The sequence below is a fragment of the Monodelphis domestica genome, chromosome 4 (assembly GCF_027887165.1).
Source record: "Monodelphis domestica isolate mMonDom1 chromosome 4, mMonDom1.pri, whole genome shotgun sequence".
Classification (NCBI taxonomy): domain Eukaryota; kingdom Metazoa; phylum Chordata; class Mammalia; order Didelphimorphia; family Didelphidae; genus Monodelphis; species Monodelphis domestica.
The window spans coordinates 417,762,904-417,775,639 of NC_077230.1; the positions used below are offsets into that span (position 1 = coordinate 417,762,904).

Genomic DNA, 12,736 nt, shown 5'->3' on the forward strand with positions numbered 1-12,736 from the left:
CAGGTTACTTGAAGGGAAGCGGTGGCTGTTGCCATGGTAACAAAGACATGGTGACCTTGAGACCCAGCCACCCCTCCACCATTGATTCCAAGGCTCCGCAGCAGAGGGACAGGAGTTTCCATCGTGGTCTTCCCCTGTCCCCTTTTGGAAGGACTTCCCTCCCCTCCCCTTTCCTGTGATCCCCACCAAGCCTAGAGCAATGAGCAAACGAGATAAAGTGGGAGATGGAGATGCTAGTGTCTGGGCTCTCCAGGCTTGTGGTCTGAGATAGACTCGGTCATCCTTCCATCAAACTCACATGAAACCCAATCTGTCCCCATTTTACTGCTCATGGCTTGGTCTTCACTTACTGAGTCTTAGCTTCCTTCCCTCTAAAATAGGCCGGTTGGAATAGATCATCGCAATCTCACAGTTTAACGTTCTACAATCCCTTCTATTCCCTCTGATTTGTTGTGGTGGGGAACGGGAGAAGCGAGAGACCCCCTGGATGCCAGAAATGGAAGGCTCGGCGGCTTTTAGAGAAGGTGTCCATGAGTTAATTAGTACTAAGTACAACATGGGAATTATAAAGCCCTGCCCTGCCCAAAGAAGAAAAATCTGAGTCTGCTTAGTGGATTTGATGGGGAGGAGCAAGCATCCTGTACCGCTTGATTTCTTTGCCCCCAAGAGGCTTTGGCAGAGTAACTTGTCCCCTTTAATGCAAAAGATTCAATTAGAGGTGGGTGTAGGAAGGGGATCTGAACTGGGCAGGGGCAGCTAGATTGTAGAATAGTCAACCAGGGTGGAAATTTCAGAGGCTTTTGTCCAATGGGGTAGAGCAGAATGGGATGTGGCCTGAGGAATTCTAGAAGGACCAGTTGGAGAAGGCATTGAAAAGTCCTCTGTTCAATTAGGAATGGCCAAGATAGGCCAAAACTGTTGTTGTTGAGACATTTTTCAGTCGTGTCCAACTCTTCATGACCCCTTTTGCCATTTCTTTCTCCAGCTCAATTTACAGATGAGGAAACTGAGGCAAACAGGGTGAAGTGACTTACTGGGGTCAAATAGCCAGTAAGTGTCTGAGACAGGATTGAACTCTAGAAAATGAGTATTCCTGACTCCAGGCCAGGTGCTCTATCCACTGAGCCATCTAGCTGTCTATCAGACAAGGCCACTATGGGGCGGGGGAGGGGGCAGTGTCTGTCTAATCACTTCTCCATTTTGCCCCAGAGTTTCTACCTCAGGGAAATGAAAGGGGGGACCCCTGAGCTCCCCCTGGACGCACAGGCATGTTCCTAAAATGACGAAGGCCCCTTCCAGCTCCAAATCCTGTGAGGCTGTCATGGCTGGGGGGCGTTTGGGACCAATGGGCTTGGGGAGGAACCGGACCAAGTAGGGGATGGAAAGGAAGTCTGGGTGATGAGGGAGGCTGAGAAGGGCTGCAGAAAGGCCTTGGAGAGGAGTGAGTAGGCTGAAGCCTGCTTTAGGTCTCCTTCCCTCCTCCCTCTCTCCCTCTCTGCCTAACCAGATTCCTGGTTCTGGCTTTCCAGGTTTGGCTCATCCTCCGCTGTCCCCTCCTCTTAAAAGACTCAGGCCCGCCGGGGGTCCTCTTGGGGCATTCCAGAGAGATCAGAAGGGCTGGGGGAAAGGGGGAGTGGAGGGCGGAGGCAGACGGCAAGGACAGGGAGCAGCCTCCCCGAGCCCAACAAGGTCTATGCCTGTACCCAACCGTTGCCTTCATCTCGCACGTCTTGGGACGAAATGATGGAGCACCTACTGTGTGCAAGGTCCAGCAGCCCTGGCCCAGATGTTCCCTGACTTTGTGCGTGTGTCTGTTTCTGTCTGCGTCCCCTTGTGTCTCCCTGACTCCCCGGGTCTGTCTAGATGCCTCCCTGGCTCTTCCCCAGGCCTTCCCTTTCCCTTTCTATCACAATCTCTTACTTTTCTCTATTTCCCCTCTTCCAGGTCGGTAGGGACCCTCCTCCTCCTTCTCCTCCTCCTCCGTCTGCAGCATAACTTCGCCCCCACAAGAGTCCATCTATTCCCCGAGGCAAGGGACCTGGGGACCCCGGCATGCGAGGGTCCCAGACCTCGCATGGCCCCTCCCTCTGCGACCGGGGGAGGCGGAGAGAAGAGGGGGCCAAAGCCCAGCCGCCATGGTTGGGGGCGCTGCGGAGGGGCCGGGGGGCTTGGTGGGGAGGGGTCCGCCGTGCTCTCGCTCTCGGGCCCTGGAGCAGGGGAGGGACCCAGGCGCGCCCGCCTCCCCGCCCCCTCGCCCCTCCCCTTCGCTCCCCTCCCCCCCGTTGCAGATCGGGTGCCCGCGCCCCGCGCTGTGCGGAGGGAGGAGCCGCGCGCCGAGCTTCGGCTGTACCGCGCCCCCCCCGCCCCCTCCCCCCGGCCCTCCCGGCCCTCGCGGCCCCCCTCCCTCCTTCCCTCCCTCCCTCCCTCCCTCCTCCGTCCCCATCCCCCTTCCCTCTCCGTCCCCTCCCCTCCCTTCCCCTCCCCCCGCCATGGCGCGGACCGAGGCGGCGGCGGCCAGAGCCAGAGCCAGAGCCCGGGACCGGGCCGGGGCCGGGGCCGGGCCCCCCCGGAGGTAAGCCCGGGGCCCGGGGTGGGGAGAGCGGGGGACACGAATGTGTGTGCTGGGTGCTGGGCGCCGTGGATGTGGGCTGTGTGCGATGTGGGCTGTGTGTGCGCGCGTGTGTCCGCGCCGCTGCGGCGCCCGGGTCTGGGTGTCCGGGTGTGTCTGTGTGCGCGCGTGGGGCCGGGGGCCGGGGGTCGCCGGGGGGGCTGGGGCTGGGTCCTGTGGCCCGGCGTGCCCGTGTGCTGGCGTGCCCGTGCCCCGATGTGCTCGTGTGACCGTGTGTCGGGCTCCCGTGTGCCTGGGGATCCGTGCGCCCCGATGTGTGTTTGCCTGTTGGTGTGTCCGTGTGTTTGTCTGCATTTGTGTGTGTCGCCGTGTGTCTGCGTGCATGTCCGTGTGTGTCTCCCCGTGTCTCGAGTCTGTCCATGTGTCTCCGTGGGTGTCCCTGTGTCTCAGGGACAGCTCCCAGCCGAAGCCCTTGGGAGGGGAGCTGAGGGAGGCAGGCTCCGTGGGCTGGGGTCCCTGGGGCTTTGGGTGGGGGGAGGAATCAGGCATGTCCTCCCCTGCCGGGGAGCCGGGGCTGGGAGCTGGACACATGGACACATGGACACAGACTCCAAGGGAGAAAGATGGAATCGGAGGGAGACTGCCCCCTCCCATCCCTTCCCTTCCAAAGGGGGAGGCCCAGCCCTGCCCCTCCTAGCTAGATCTCCCAGGATCCTTCAGAATCTGCCGGATCCACTGGGATCCTCTAGGCCTCCACCGGGAAAGGGGCCTGAGGGACCCTGCCTAGGCCCAGCTCTGATTGTCTTTGCCAGATTCTCTCCTCCCTCCTCCATCAGCAGCACATTTCAGTGTTTGGGGATTGGGGCCTGGAGAGAAGCCATGAGCGAGGGAGCAAGAGAGCGCCCTGGACGGTCCCCTCCCCCCCACCCCCCAGACCCTGCCCTACCTGCCCCACTTCCATCCCGGGACACTCTTCTGACCCCGCCGATCCCCGTCACTCCCATGCCCGGGCTTAGTCTTGGCCCAAACCTTCCCTTGGGGGGTGAGACCTGGGCCGAGGTGAGGTTGAGGCTGGAGCCAGAGCCAAGGAGAGGGTGGCTAGGTCTGCCTGGGACTGTGGCTCTTCCGTGTGTGTATGCGTGTAAGAAACCATGTGCTACCAGCCAGTCTCCTCCCTTCCCACATCTTTGTGTGTCTGTGTCTGTGTGTCAAGAGCCCAGCGTCCATACCCAGCCCCATTTTCCTTGGCCGGCCTTTTTGTCAGTCGTCTGTGTACATGGCAAGTGTGTGTGTGTGTGTCGGAGCATGTGCAGAGACAGGTGTGTCCCCGTGGTAGGCTGTGCATGCCTTCCAGTGGAGACACATGTATGTTAGCATGCATGAGAACTGGTATGTGTACAAGCATGCCTCCGCATGTTCCGTGTGTCTTCACATGGAGATTGCATGTCAGCAAGGATGGTGAATCTGTAGACCTTCCTTCCTCCTCCCTCAGTCCTGGGGGGAGGGACCCTGGGATACTTCCCCTTAGAGGGGCAGTGCTGGACTCCCAGGCACAGAGATCTGGGTTCAAATTCTGTGTCTGATACTTACTAGCTTTGAAACCACAAGCAAGCCATTCAACGTGATTCCCAGGTTCCTCATCTGAAAAATGGAGGGGGGCGATGGTGGGGGTACCATGTAGTAGCTACCCACCCCAGAGGGCTGTCGTGAGGCTGAAATGTCAGATATTTAAAACGTTCATTGTTCTGGAGGGCCTCGAACCCTGGGTCACCAGGGTGTTGTCAAAGGCCCAAAGACCTGTTTTCCTGGGCAGGAGTAGCAAGGGGTGGGGAACCTGCAGCAGGAGAGATGAGAGAAAGACTGCAGAAGGGACTTTGCCCTTCCCCAGTGGGGGGAGGCTAGCCAGAGGCTGATGGGGGATGTTGCTGTCTTTCCAGGTGGTGCCGGCCATGATTTCGTGAGGAGAGGTGAGCTGAGGAGTCAGATGCTGGAGGGGGAGGCTTGGATTTTTTTAAACCTGAGCCCTGGGTCCATGCTGTGCTGTGACAGGGCCAGGGAGGAGCATGTCTGGGGTGAAGGGCGGGGTTTAGACTGGGCTGTGAGGGTGGGAGGTTGGAGGAGAACCGGGAGGGGGTCAGGTGTCATCTTTCATTACGTGGAAGGCCACTTAGGACAGTGGAAAGGCTGGGCAGCCTAGGAAGCTGAGCTGGAAGAGGGAAAAGAGGGATGAGCTGCTGACTCTGCCCCTACTGGGACAGAGTTTGGGTAGACCATCAGGATCCAAGATATATAATGCAAACCCAACCTCCAAGTTCTGGGTGTGGAGGCAGGGACTGAGGAGCTCCCTCCCTCCATCCCTGAGCAATGGGCACCTTGAGGCCCAGTCTCATTCCTGCTGGTCCAGCCTAAGAGGAAGAAAAACCCCCTGATAGTGGGACTGAGAAATCCAAGAGACAAAGAACAAGGAAAAGATAGGGAAACTCAGAGAGAGCGATGGAGAAACAGCCTTAGCCATTCCGAAGGGAGCAGGGGTGAAAAAACTGCTAGAAGAAGTAGAGGCTCAGAGAAAGGGAGACCTTGACAGAGACAGAAATAAACAGAGAAGGCAGTGGAGCAGAAAAGCCTCTGAGTACTTCAGAGACAGAGGAAGAGGAAGACAGGGACATCTAGAGACAGAGGGACCCAGGAACTGAGAGACCCCGGGCTATGAGGGGAGAGAGACACACACAGAGAGAAGGCATAATAAAGAGATGAGGGATTCCAAGGGAGCTACAAAGATCAGGGGCTTTGCCCAGTTGGACTCTTGGATACTTGTTTCCCCTGGGAAAAGGGAGCTCTAGGAGCTCTGGCCCATGGGGTGGGAAATAATAAAGCAAAAGGGAAAATGGATGCCCCCCCCCTCCCATCTCTCCCTATTCCCTCCACACTCCTCCTCGGGGCCCTGTTGTGATGGGAGCTGACACGCCGTGGGCTGGAACTGCCGCAGGGGGATTCCCAGACGAAAAGTTTGCCGGGAGCAAGTGGGGGGCTCTGTGTGTGTGTGTGTGTGTCTGTGACTGTCTGAGCAGGCGTTCCCACAATTAGACACTGGGGGCTGACACCGCAGTGGGAGGGTTGGAGGTTAGACACCAACAAAGACTACCCACAACTTACAAGTGCCAGGGCCCAACTTCTGAGTCCCGGCTGTGCATGTGGCAAATGCGCCAACCCTGCTGCCTCTACCCTTGGGGAAGAAAGGCTGAGATACCTGGAAGAGAGAGGGAGGGCTGTCCCATTTGGGGAGGGAAGTGTATCAGAGCAGGGAGGAGAGATATCCCTCCCTCCTTCTCACATCTCTAATTCTTTTCTTCTCCTTTTTCCCTAGGACGGGTCACTGAGGTCTCCACCATGGCCCCAGGAGCTTCTTCATCCTCATCTCCTCCATCACCAGCCCTGCCCCTCCTTCTCCTTCTGTGGGCTGGGGCACCCCCATCCATTGGGCAGCCTTGCCCAGGCCGTTGCATCTGCCAAAACGTATCCCCAACTCTGACCATGTTGTGTGCCAAAACTGGCCTGCTTTTTGTCCCACCGGCCATTGACCGCCGGGTGGTTGAGTTACGATTAACTGACAACTTCATTGCAGCTGTCCGCCGCAGGGATTTTGCCAACATGACCAGTCTCGTCCACCTCACTCTGTCCCGCAACACCATTGGCCAGGTCGCCCCCGGAGCCTTTGCTGACCTCCGGACCCTCCGGGCCTTGCATTTAGACAGCAATCGCCTGGGGGAGGTGCGAGGGGACCACCTTCGCGGCTTGGTGAACTTGCGCCACCTCATCCTGGGCAACAACCAGATCCGCTGGGTGGAACCTGCCGCCTTTGATGCCTTCCTGGGTACCGTGGAGGACCTGGACCTGTCCTACAACAACTTAGAGTCACTGCCCTGGGAGGCTGTGGGCCAGATGGTCAACCTCAACACCCTCACCCTGGACCACAACCTCATCGACCACATTGCCGAGGGCACCTTCGTACAACTTCACAAACTGGTCCGGCTGGACATGACGTCCAACCGGCTGCACAAGCTGCCCCCCGATGGGCTCTTCCTCCGTGCTCAGGCCTCAGGCCCCAAGCCGCCATCCACTCTGACGGTCAGCTTTGGAGGGAACCCCCTGCACTGCAACTGTGAGCTGCTCTGGCTGAGGAGGCTGACCCGAGAGGATGACCTGGAGACCTGTGCCACTCCTGAGCACCTGACGGACCGCTACTTCTGGTCCATCCCCGAGGAGGAGTTCCTGTGTGAGCCGCCCCTCATCACGCGCCAGGCAGCTGGCCGGGCTCTGGTGGTGGAAGGCCAGGCAGTGAGTCTGCGCTGCAAGGCCGTGGGTGACCCTGAGCCGGTGGTGCACTGGGTGGCCCCTGATGGGCGGCTCCTGGGGAACTCTAGCCGCACTCGAGTTCGGGGGGATGGGACACTGGAAGTGACCATCACCACGCTCCGGGACAGCGGCATCTTCACCTGCATAGCCTCCAATGCTGCGGGAGAGGCCACTGCCCCAGTGGAGGTGTGCGTGGTGCCTCTCCCACTCATGGCGCCACCCCCTGCAGCCCCGCCACCCCTCAGTGAGCCTGGGTCCTCAGACATTGCCACGCCTGGTCGGCCAGGGGCCAATGAAACTGGCTCTGCTGGGGCTGAGCGGAGACTGGTGGCAGCAGAGCTGACCTCCAGCTCGGTGGTCATTCGCTGGCCTGCCCAGAGGCCTGTACCCGGCATTCGCATGTATCAGGTGCAGTACAACAGCTCTGCTGATGATTCGCTGGTCTACAGGTGAGTTCAGCGGCCGGGGAAGCCAGGGAGAGGGGCCTCTGGAAACCCACTGGTGAGCTCGCCTCTCCCTCAAGTTGCCTAGAGCCCTGCCTCACTGTGTCTCCCAGCAGCACCTCCTTTGCTTCTCTGGCTCCATCTTCAGTTCTGTCCTCCCCTCTCATCATTTTACTGTGTGTCTATGTCTGTTTCCCTGTTTCTTCTTCTCTCCCCATTTTTATTTCAGATGCCCCCTTTTTTTCTTTCTTTCCTGTCTCTGCCTCTGACCCTTCTCCTCTTGGCATTCCCACCTCTCTAGGACTGTCTCCGTATATCCTGGAGGCTCAGCATAGAAAAGGGACCTAGATTTCCCTCCGTTTAAGAATGGAGGATATTGATGCTGAGGGAGGAACAAGAGCCACAGCTCTGCCCACCATACCAGGCAGACTTCCCAAATGTCTGATCAGTCCATCTCTTCCTGCCTTTTTCTCCTTTGGGGTGCAGAGTAGCCCCCCACATCTTCATCCAGCCCTCTACTCTAGACCCCCAGCAGGGACATAGGACCTCAGCCAGTTTCTCACATCTTTTCCCTTCCCTTAGGCCAGCCTCCATCCAGAGAAGGGGAGATGGATCCAGTCCCAGTTCCTCAAAGGAATGATAAAGTTGGAATTGTAACTAACTCCCCCAACCCCAGTGCTTTGAGAGTTAATTTGTAGACCTGCCTAGATGGGCTGAGGGCTCGCCCAACCAGAAGCCGTCTTTTCCTCTAGCCTGTACTCTCCTGACCAATCAGAGCCTCCTGGGCCTGGAGGGTCTTTAAAGAGCCAGGGTACCTAATGAAAAGATAAACCCAAAGAGGATCCCTGAAATTTCAGGGAGAGAGCCATGGGGCGATCCGGAAGATGAAGACGACACTCAGTTTAGAGCCTGGACTGAGATACGAGGGAGGGAGGATGTGGGGACTTTCAGGAAAGGTGGTGCTGGGTGTGAGCTGGGCTCAGGGGCGGGTAGGTAGAGCAGTGGGCGGAGCATCTTGTATTTGACATTTATTGGGAAGAGGAGGAGGGGTCTGAATAGTGGGAAGGGCGAACGCGTCTGGGGCCTGGCATATGCTGAGGGAGGCTGTTAGTTTGGGTTAGGGACAAATTTGCAGCCTTGGGGCGTAGTTTGGAATTGGGCTGGGGGTGGGAACCCCTTTTGGCCAAAATAGAGGAGGGATGCTCCTTAATGATAATAATCATAATAACAATACTAGTGATAGCCAGCCTTTTAATTGCACTTTCAAAGCTGCAAAGCACTTTTCCTGGGTTAACTCATTTGAACCTTCCCTCCAGCCAAGCTTCTGGGGATCACAACCCAAGGTGCTCCCACCTCTCAGAATCGCTGAAAAACTGGAAACTGGGTTTTCAGAGCTAGGTCCAACCTGATAGGAAGTGGTTTAGGGGAGGGATTTGGATTTAAAAAGGAAAGTTTCAAGTTGAGTATGCATCATAGCTCTGAAAAAGGTCAGGGCTTGGGGGAAGGTGCCAGAGATGGGCAAGGGCTCAGGTGTGTAGCCGGCTGGAGAAGCAGTGGGGTGCTGTGGAAAGGATGCTGGGCCTGGAGGCAGGAAGACTGGGGTTCAGATTCTTGCCTCAGGCATCTACTACCCATGTCACGAAATCTCTCCTGCTTTTACGCATGATCTGTAATGGGCATGATAATACCTGTCCCCACTGAGCAATTGTGAGGATCTAATGAGATGACTCGTGCAAAGCACTTTGAAAAGAAACTGTAAAGTGCCAAAGAAACCGTAAAGTGCTATATAAACGCCCATCATCAAAAAGCTTCTAGCTAGATGGGAGGGGAAGGTCTTGGGGGAAGCTGCTGGGAGATTCAGGGGCCAGTCTGAGGTTAGTAGCCAGAAGGCTTATTGGGTCATGGGATTTAGAATCCAAAGAGTTTAGCCATTTTTCCAATTTAAGAATTAGAGCTGGAAGGGAACTGAGAGGTCCAGATCCCTCTTTTACAAATAAGAATACTGAGGCACTGACAAGGTGACCTGCCTAAAGTCACAGGGTAACAGTCAAGTAGCACCTAGTGTACATCAGGCACTGAGCTAAGCTTTGGGGACACAAACCTATCAACAGTCCCTGCTGCCTTTAAAGACCTCCCAGTTTAATGGGAGAGACAGCATAAAACAACCACACAACCACGTACAAATAAGATATATGGTAGATCAGGTTAGCTAAGTGGCTCAGTGGATTGAGAGTCAGGCCTGGAGAGGAGGAAATCCTGGGTTCAAATTTGGCCCTCATACTTCCTAGCTCTGTGACCCAGGGACAAGTCGCTTAACTTCCATTGCTTAGCCCTTAACTGCTCTTCTGCCTTGGAGCCAATGCTTAGTATTGACTCTTAAAATGGAAGATAAGGGTTTAAATATATATGTATGTATAAATATATATGCTGGGGAAAATGGGATAATCTCAGAGGGAGGGCATTGGATTCCAAGGGATTGAATAAGGTGAGATTTGTATAAGATGAGGAGCTAACAAATAGCAAAAGATAACAAAAAAAGGATTTAAAGCGGGATGCTCTGGCTCAGAATCCAGAGGAGGGGGATTGATTGGAGGGGGTTAGGTTACAGGGCTTCCTAGACAATACTGGGATAAAACTTGCTAGCTAGCTTGAGTAAGGAGGGGATAGTGCTGTAGGGAGGAGCCTGGGGGCGGTCCTAGAGGAGAGGGCGGGGCTTCAGTTAAGGCACGGTCTGCTAGCTGGGAGGGGCTTAAGTGAAGAGGCGGGATTTACTAGGAAAGGGCTGTATTTTGATAGAGGAAAGGGGCGGAACTGGTGGGACGGAGGAGGAGGGGCTTCATTGAAGGGGTGTGCCTGGTCTAGTAGGGAGGGTGGGGCTTCCAGGACGGGAGGGATGGGATCTCACTCTCCCTCTCTCCGGGGACCCTCAGGATGATCCCGTCGAGCAGCAAGACGTTCCTGGTGAACGACCTGGCAGCGGGGCGGGCGTACGACCTGTGCGTTCTGGCTGTGTACGACGACGGAGTGACGGCGCTCACCGCCACGCGCGTCGTGGGCTGCGTGCAGTTCACCACGGCCGGGGAGGCCACGCCGTGCCGCCCGCTGCACGCCCAGTTCCTGGGGGGCACCATGATCATCGTCATCGGTGGCGTAATTGTGGCCTCGGTGCTCGTCTTCATCGTCATCCTCATGATCCGATACAAGGTGTATGCGGGTGGCGACGCAGGCTCAGGCCACAAGGGGGCGCCGCCGCGGGTCAGCCATGTGTGCTCGCAGACCAATGGCGGTGCCGCGGGCTCCGGCCCGGCCCCAGTCCCGCCCGCCGCGCTGGACCAATACGAGGCACTGCACGAGCTGGCGCCCGCGCCCACTGGGCCAGACAAGGAGAAGATCAAGGTCGAGGCCGAGGGGGCGGCGCCCCCAGTGGTGGAGCCCGACAGGCTCCCGACACGCGGCGGCTCCTCCACGTCTCTCTGTCTGCTGCCCTCTGGGCCCGAGGCAGCGGCGCCGTCTGGGCCGGAGGAGGACGGGCGGCCCCCACTGGGGCCTGCGGGCCCTCGGCGAAGCCGTTCGGGGGCTCCCTTGGGGACCCCGGCCTCGGCCCCCGCGCTTCCCCCGGGCCGGACCCCCCGGCAGCGCTACTCTTTCGACGGGGACTATGGCGCACTCTTCCAGAGCCACAGCTACCCGCGCCGGGCCAAGCGGACAAAGCGCCACCGCTCCACGCCCCACCTGCTGGACGAGGACGGGGGTTTGGGGGGCCTGAGCCCTGCGCGGGCCCGCCTCGCCTTCACCAGCACCGAATGGATGCTGGAGAGCACCGTGTGAGCGGGACCCCTGAGACCTCCGCCCAGCCAGTGGGGCCTCCCCCTCCCCAGGCCGAGGAGAGCGCGCACCCTCCTCCCTAGTCCAGCCGGGGGCTGCAGGGGGGCACCTTCCGCCATCTGGACGCCTGGGTCCCTGGGGGAGGAGGGAGGATCCTTGAGGGTAGAGGGGAGGGGAGGGAGCCAAAGGGAAGCCCCGCTCCTCCTCTGCCTGGCCCCGCCCATGCGCGGGGAAGGGGGGGGAGGGGGAGGGGAGTAGCATGGACGCAGGGGTTCTCCTCGCTTCCCCTTTTCTACCCTACCCCGGGTTCTTCACGCGCGCTCCGGGACCTCGCGGGAGCCGGTGCCTTACACAGCGGAGCGCGGGGCGGACACTTAGCAGCACTGAGACACGACACTCCCCACCGGGGACTGGTGGATGCAGCCCTGGAGGGCCCTCCGGGGGAGGAGGTGCCCAGCCGGGGCAGGGGAAGGGAGGGCTGGGAGGGGGAGGGGGGCCTATTTATTGTATCTGGCTGGACTAGATCTTGTTCTGTCGCGTGTTTCCCTCAATCATAACCCCATGGTCATCCCCTCCCCTCCAACTGCCATTCTTTCTCACTGCACCCATCGACCCTCACTCATCGCCTTTCAATCCTCTCCCTGACTCCAAGGATCACAGTGTCAGAGCTGGAAGGGGCCTAGAGATCTTAGTCTGCTCTCTCTTTACAGGTGGGAACACTTGCTCTGAGAGGGGAAGGGATTTGCCCAAGGACACATAGCCAGTCAGCGGCAGAGCTGGGACTAGAACTCAGGTCTCCTGATTCCCAGTCTGTGGCTCTGTTCAATGCACCACACTGCCTCCTCTTTCTCCCTTCTTCCATCTTTTCAGTCTTTTTTCATCACTTCCATCGCCCCCTCTCATCATTTTCATCTCTTTCCCCCCACCCCCAATCATCTCCATCTCTTTTTCCTCCCCAACCCAGTCTTCCACATCGTCTTCATTCTGGGCTGGTCCTGGCCTTGGACTCAGGGGTTCCCTTAGCAGGCCTGGAACTAGGACCTAGCCCAAAGCAAACCAAATCCCCTTCCATCAACACCCCCAGCCCCAGCTGGGGGCTTCCAGTCGCAGCAGAATTAAACTTTTCTGTGTCTGAGCCCCCTGAGTGATCTGTGTGTGTGGAGTGGGGTAGGTTCCAGTGGGAAGGGATTTAGGTTAGTTTCAGGAAGGGTTCAGGATGGCTTCCCACCTCCAGAAGATGGAGAATTCCAGAAGAGGATCAGAAAACAGCCAGATTTTGAAGATGTAATGATGGGGGGTGGGGGGGGGGGTGTGGACAGGGAATGGGAGGAGTAGGTAACTGTAAACCTGGCAAAGGGGGCAGGGAAATAGCAACCCCCCAAGTCTACTCCTAGTGGCAATGTCAGGTTTGGAGAGCCAAGAGGAATAGCAAAAAGACAGGAGGAAGAGATCTCAAGAAGGGAGGGGTGGAGGTGTCCTTGGGGAGCGACTTCAAACTCCTCCCCACCTGGTCTGGGGATGGATATGTAAGGCCCCAGTTTCCTGG

General features: G+C 57.8%; 1 protein-coding gene across 2 annotated transcripts; it reads left to right on the forward strand.

Annotated features, from left to right (window-relative positions):
- The first annotated feature begins 2,397 nt into the window (after nt 1-2,397).
- LRFN1 (leucine rich repeat and fibronectin type III domain containing 1) lies at nt 2,398-12,325 on the forward strand. 2 transcript variants are annotated; one of them, XM_007491802.3, is made up of 4 exons: nt 2,398-2,572; nt 4,507-4,536; nt 5,934-7,371; nt 10,296-12,325. In XM_007491802.3, exons 3-4 carry the CDS (start codon nt 5,957-5,959, stop codon nt 11,191-11,193), a joined length of 2,313 nt encoding a protein of 770 aa, XP_007491864.1. In that variant the 5' UTR covers nt 2,398-2,572; nt 4,507-4,536; nt 5,934-5,956; the 3' UTR covers nt 11,194-12,325. The 2 variants fall into 2 exon arrangements, with proteins under 2 accessions (XP_007491864.1, XP_001368509.2); XM_001368472.5 differs by lacking the exon at nt 4,507-4,536.
- The last annotated feature ends 411 nt before the right edge of the window (nt 12,326-12,736 follow it).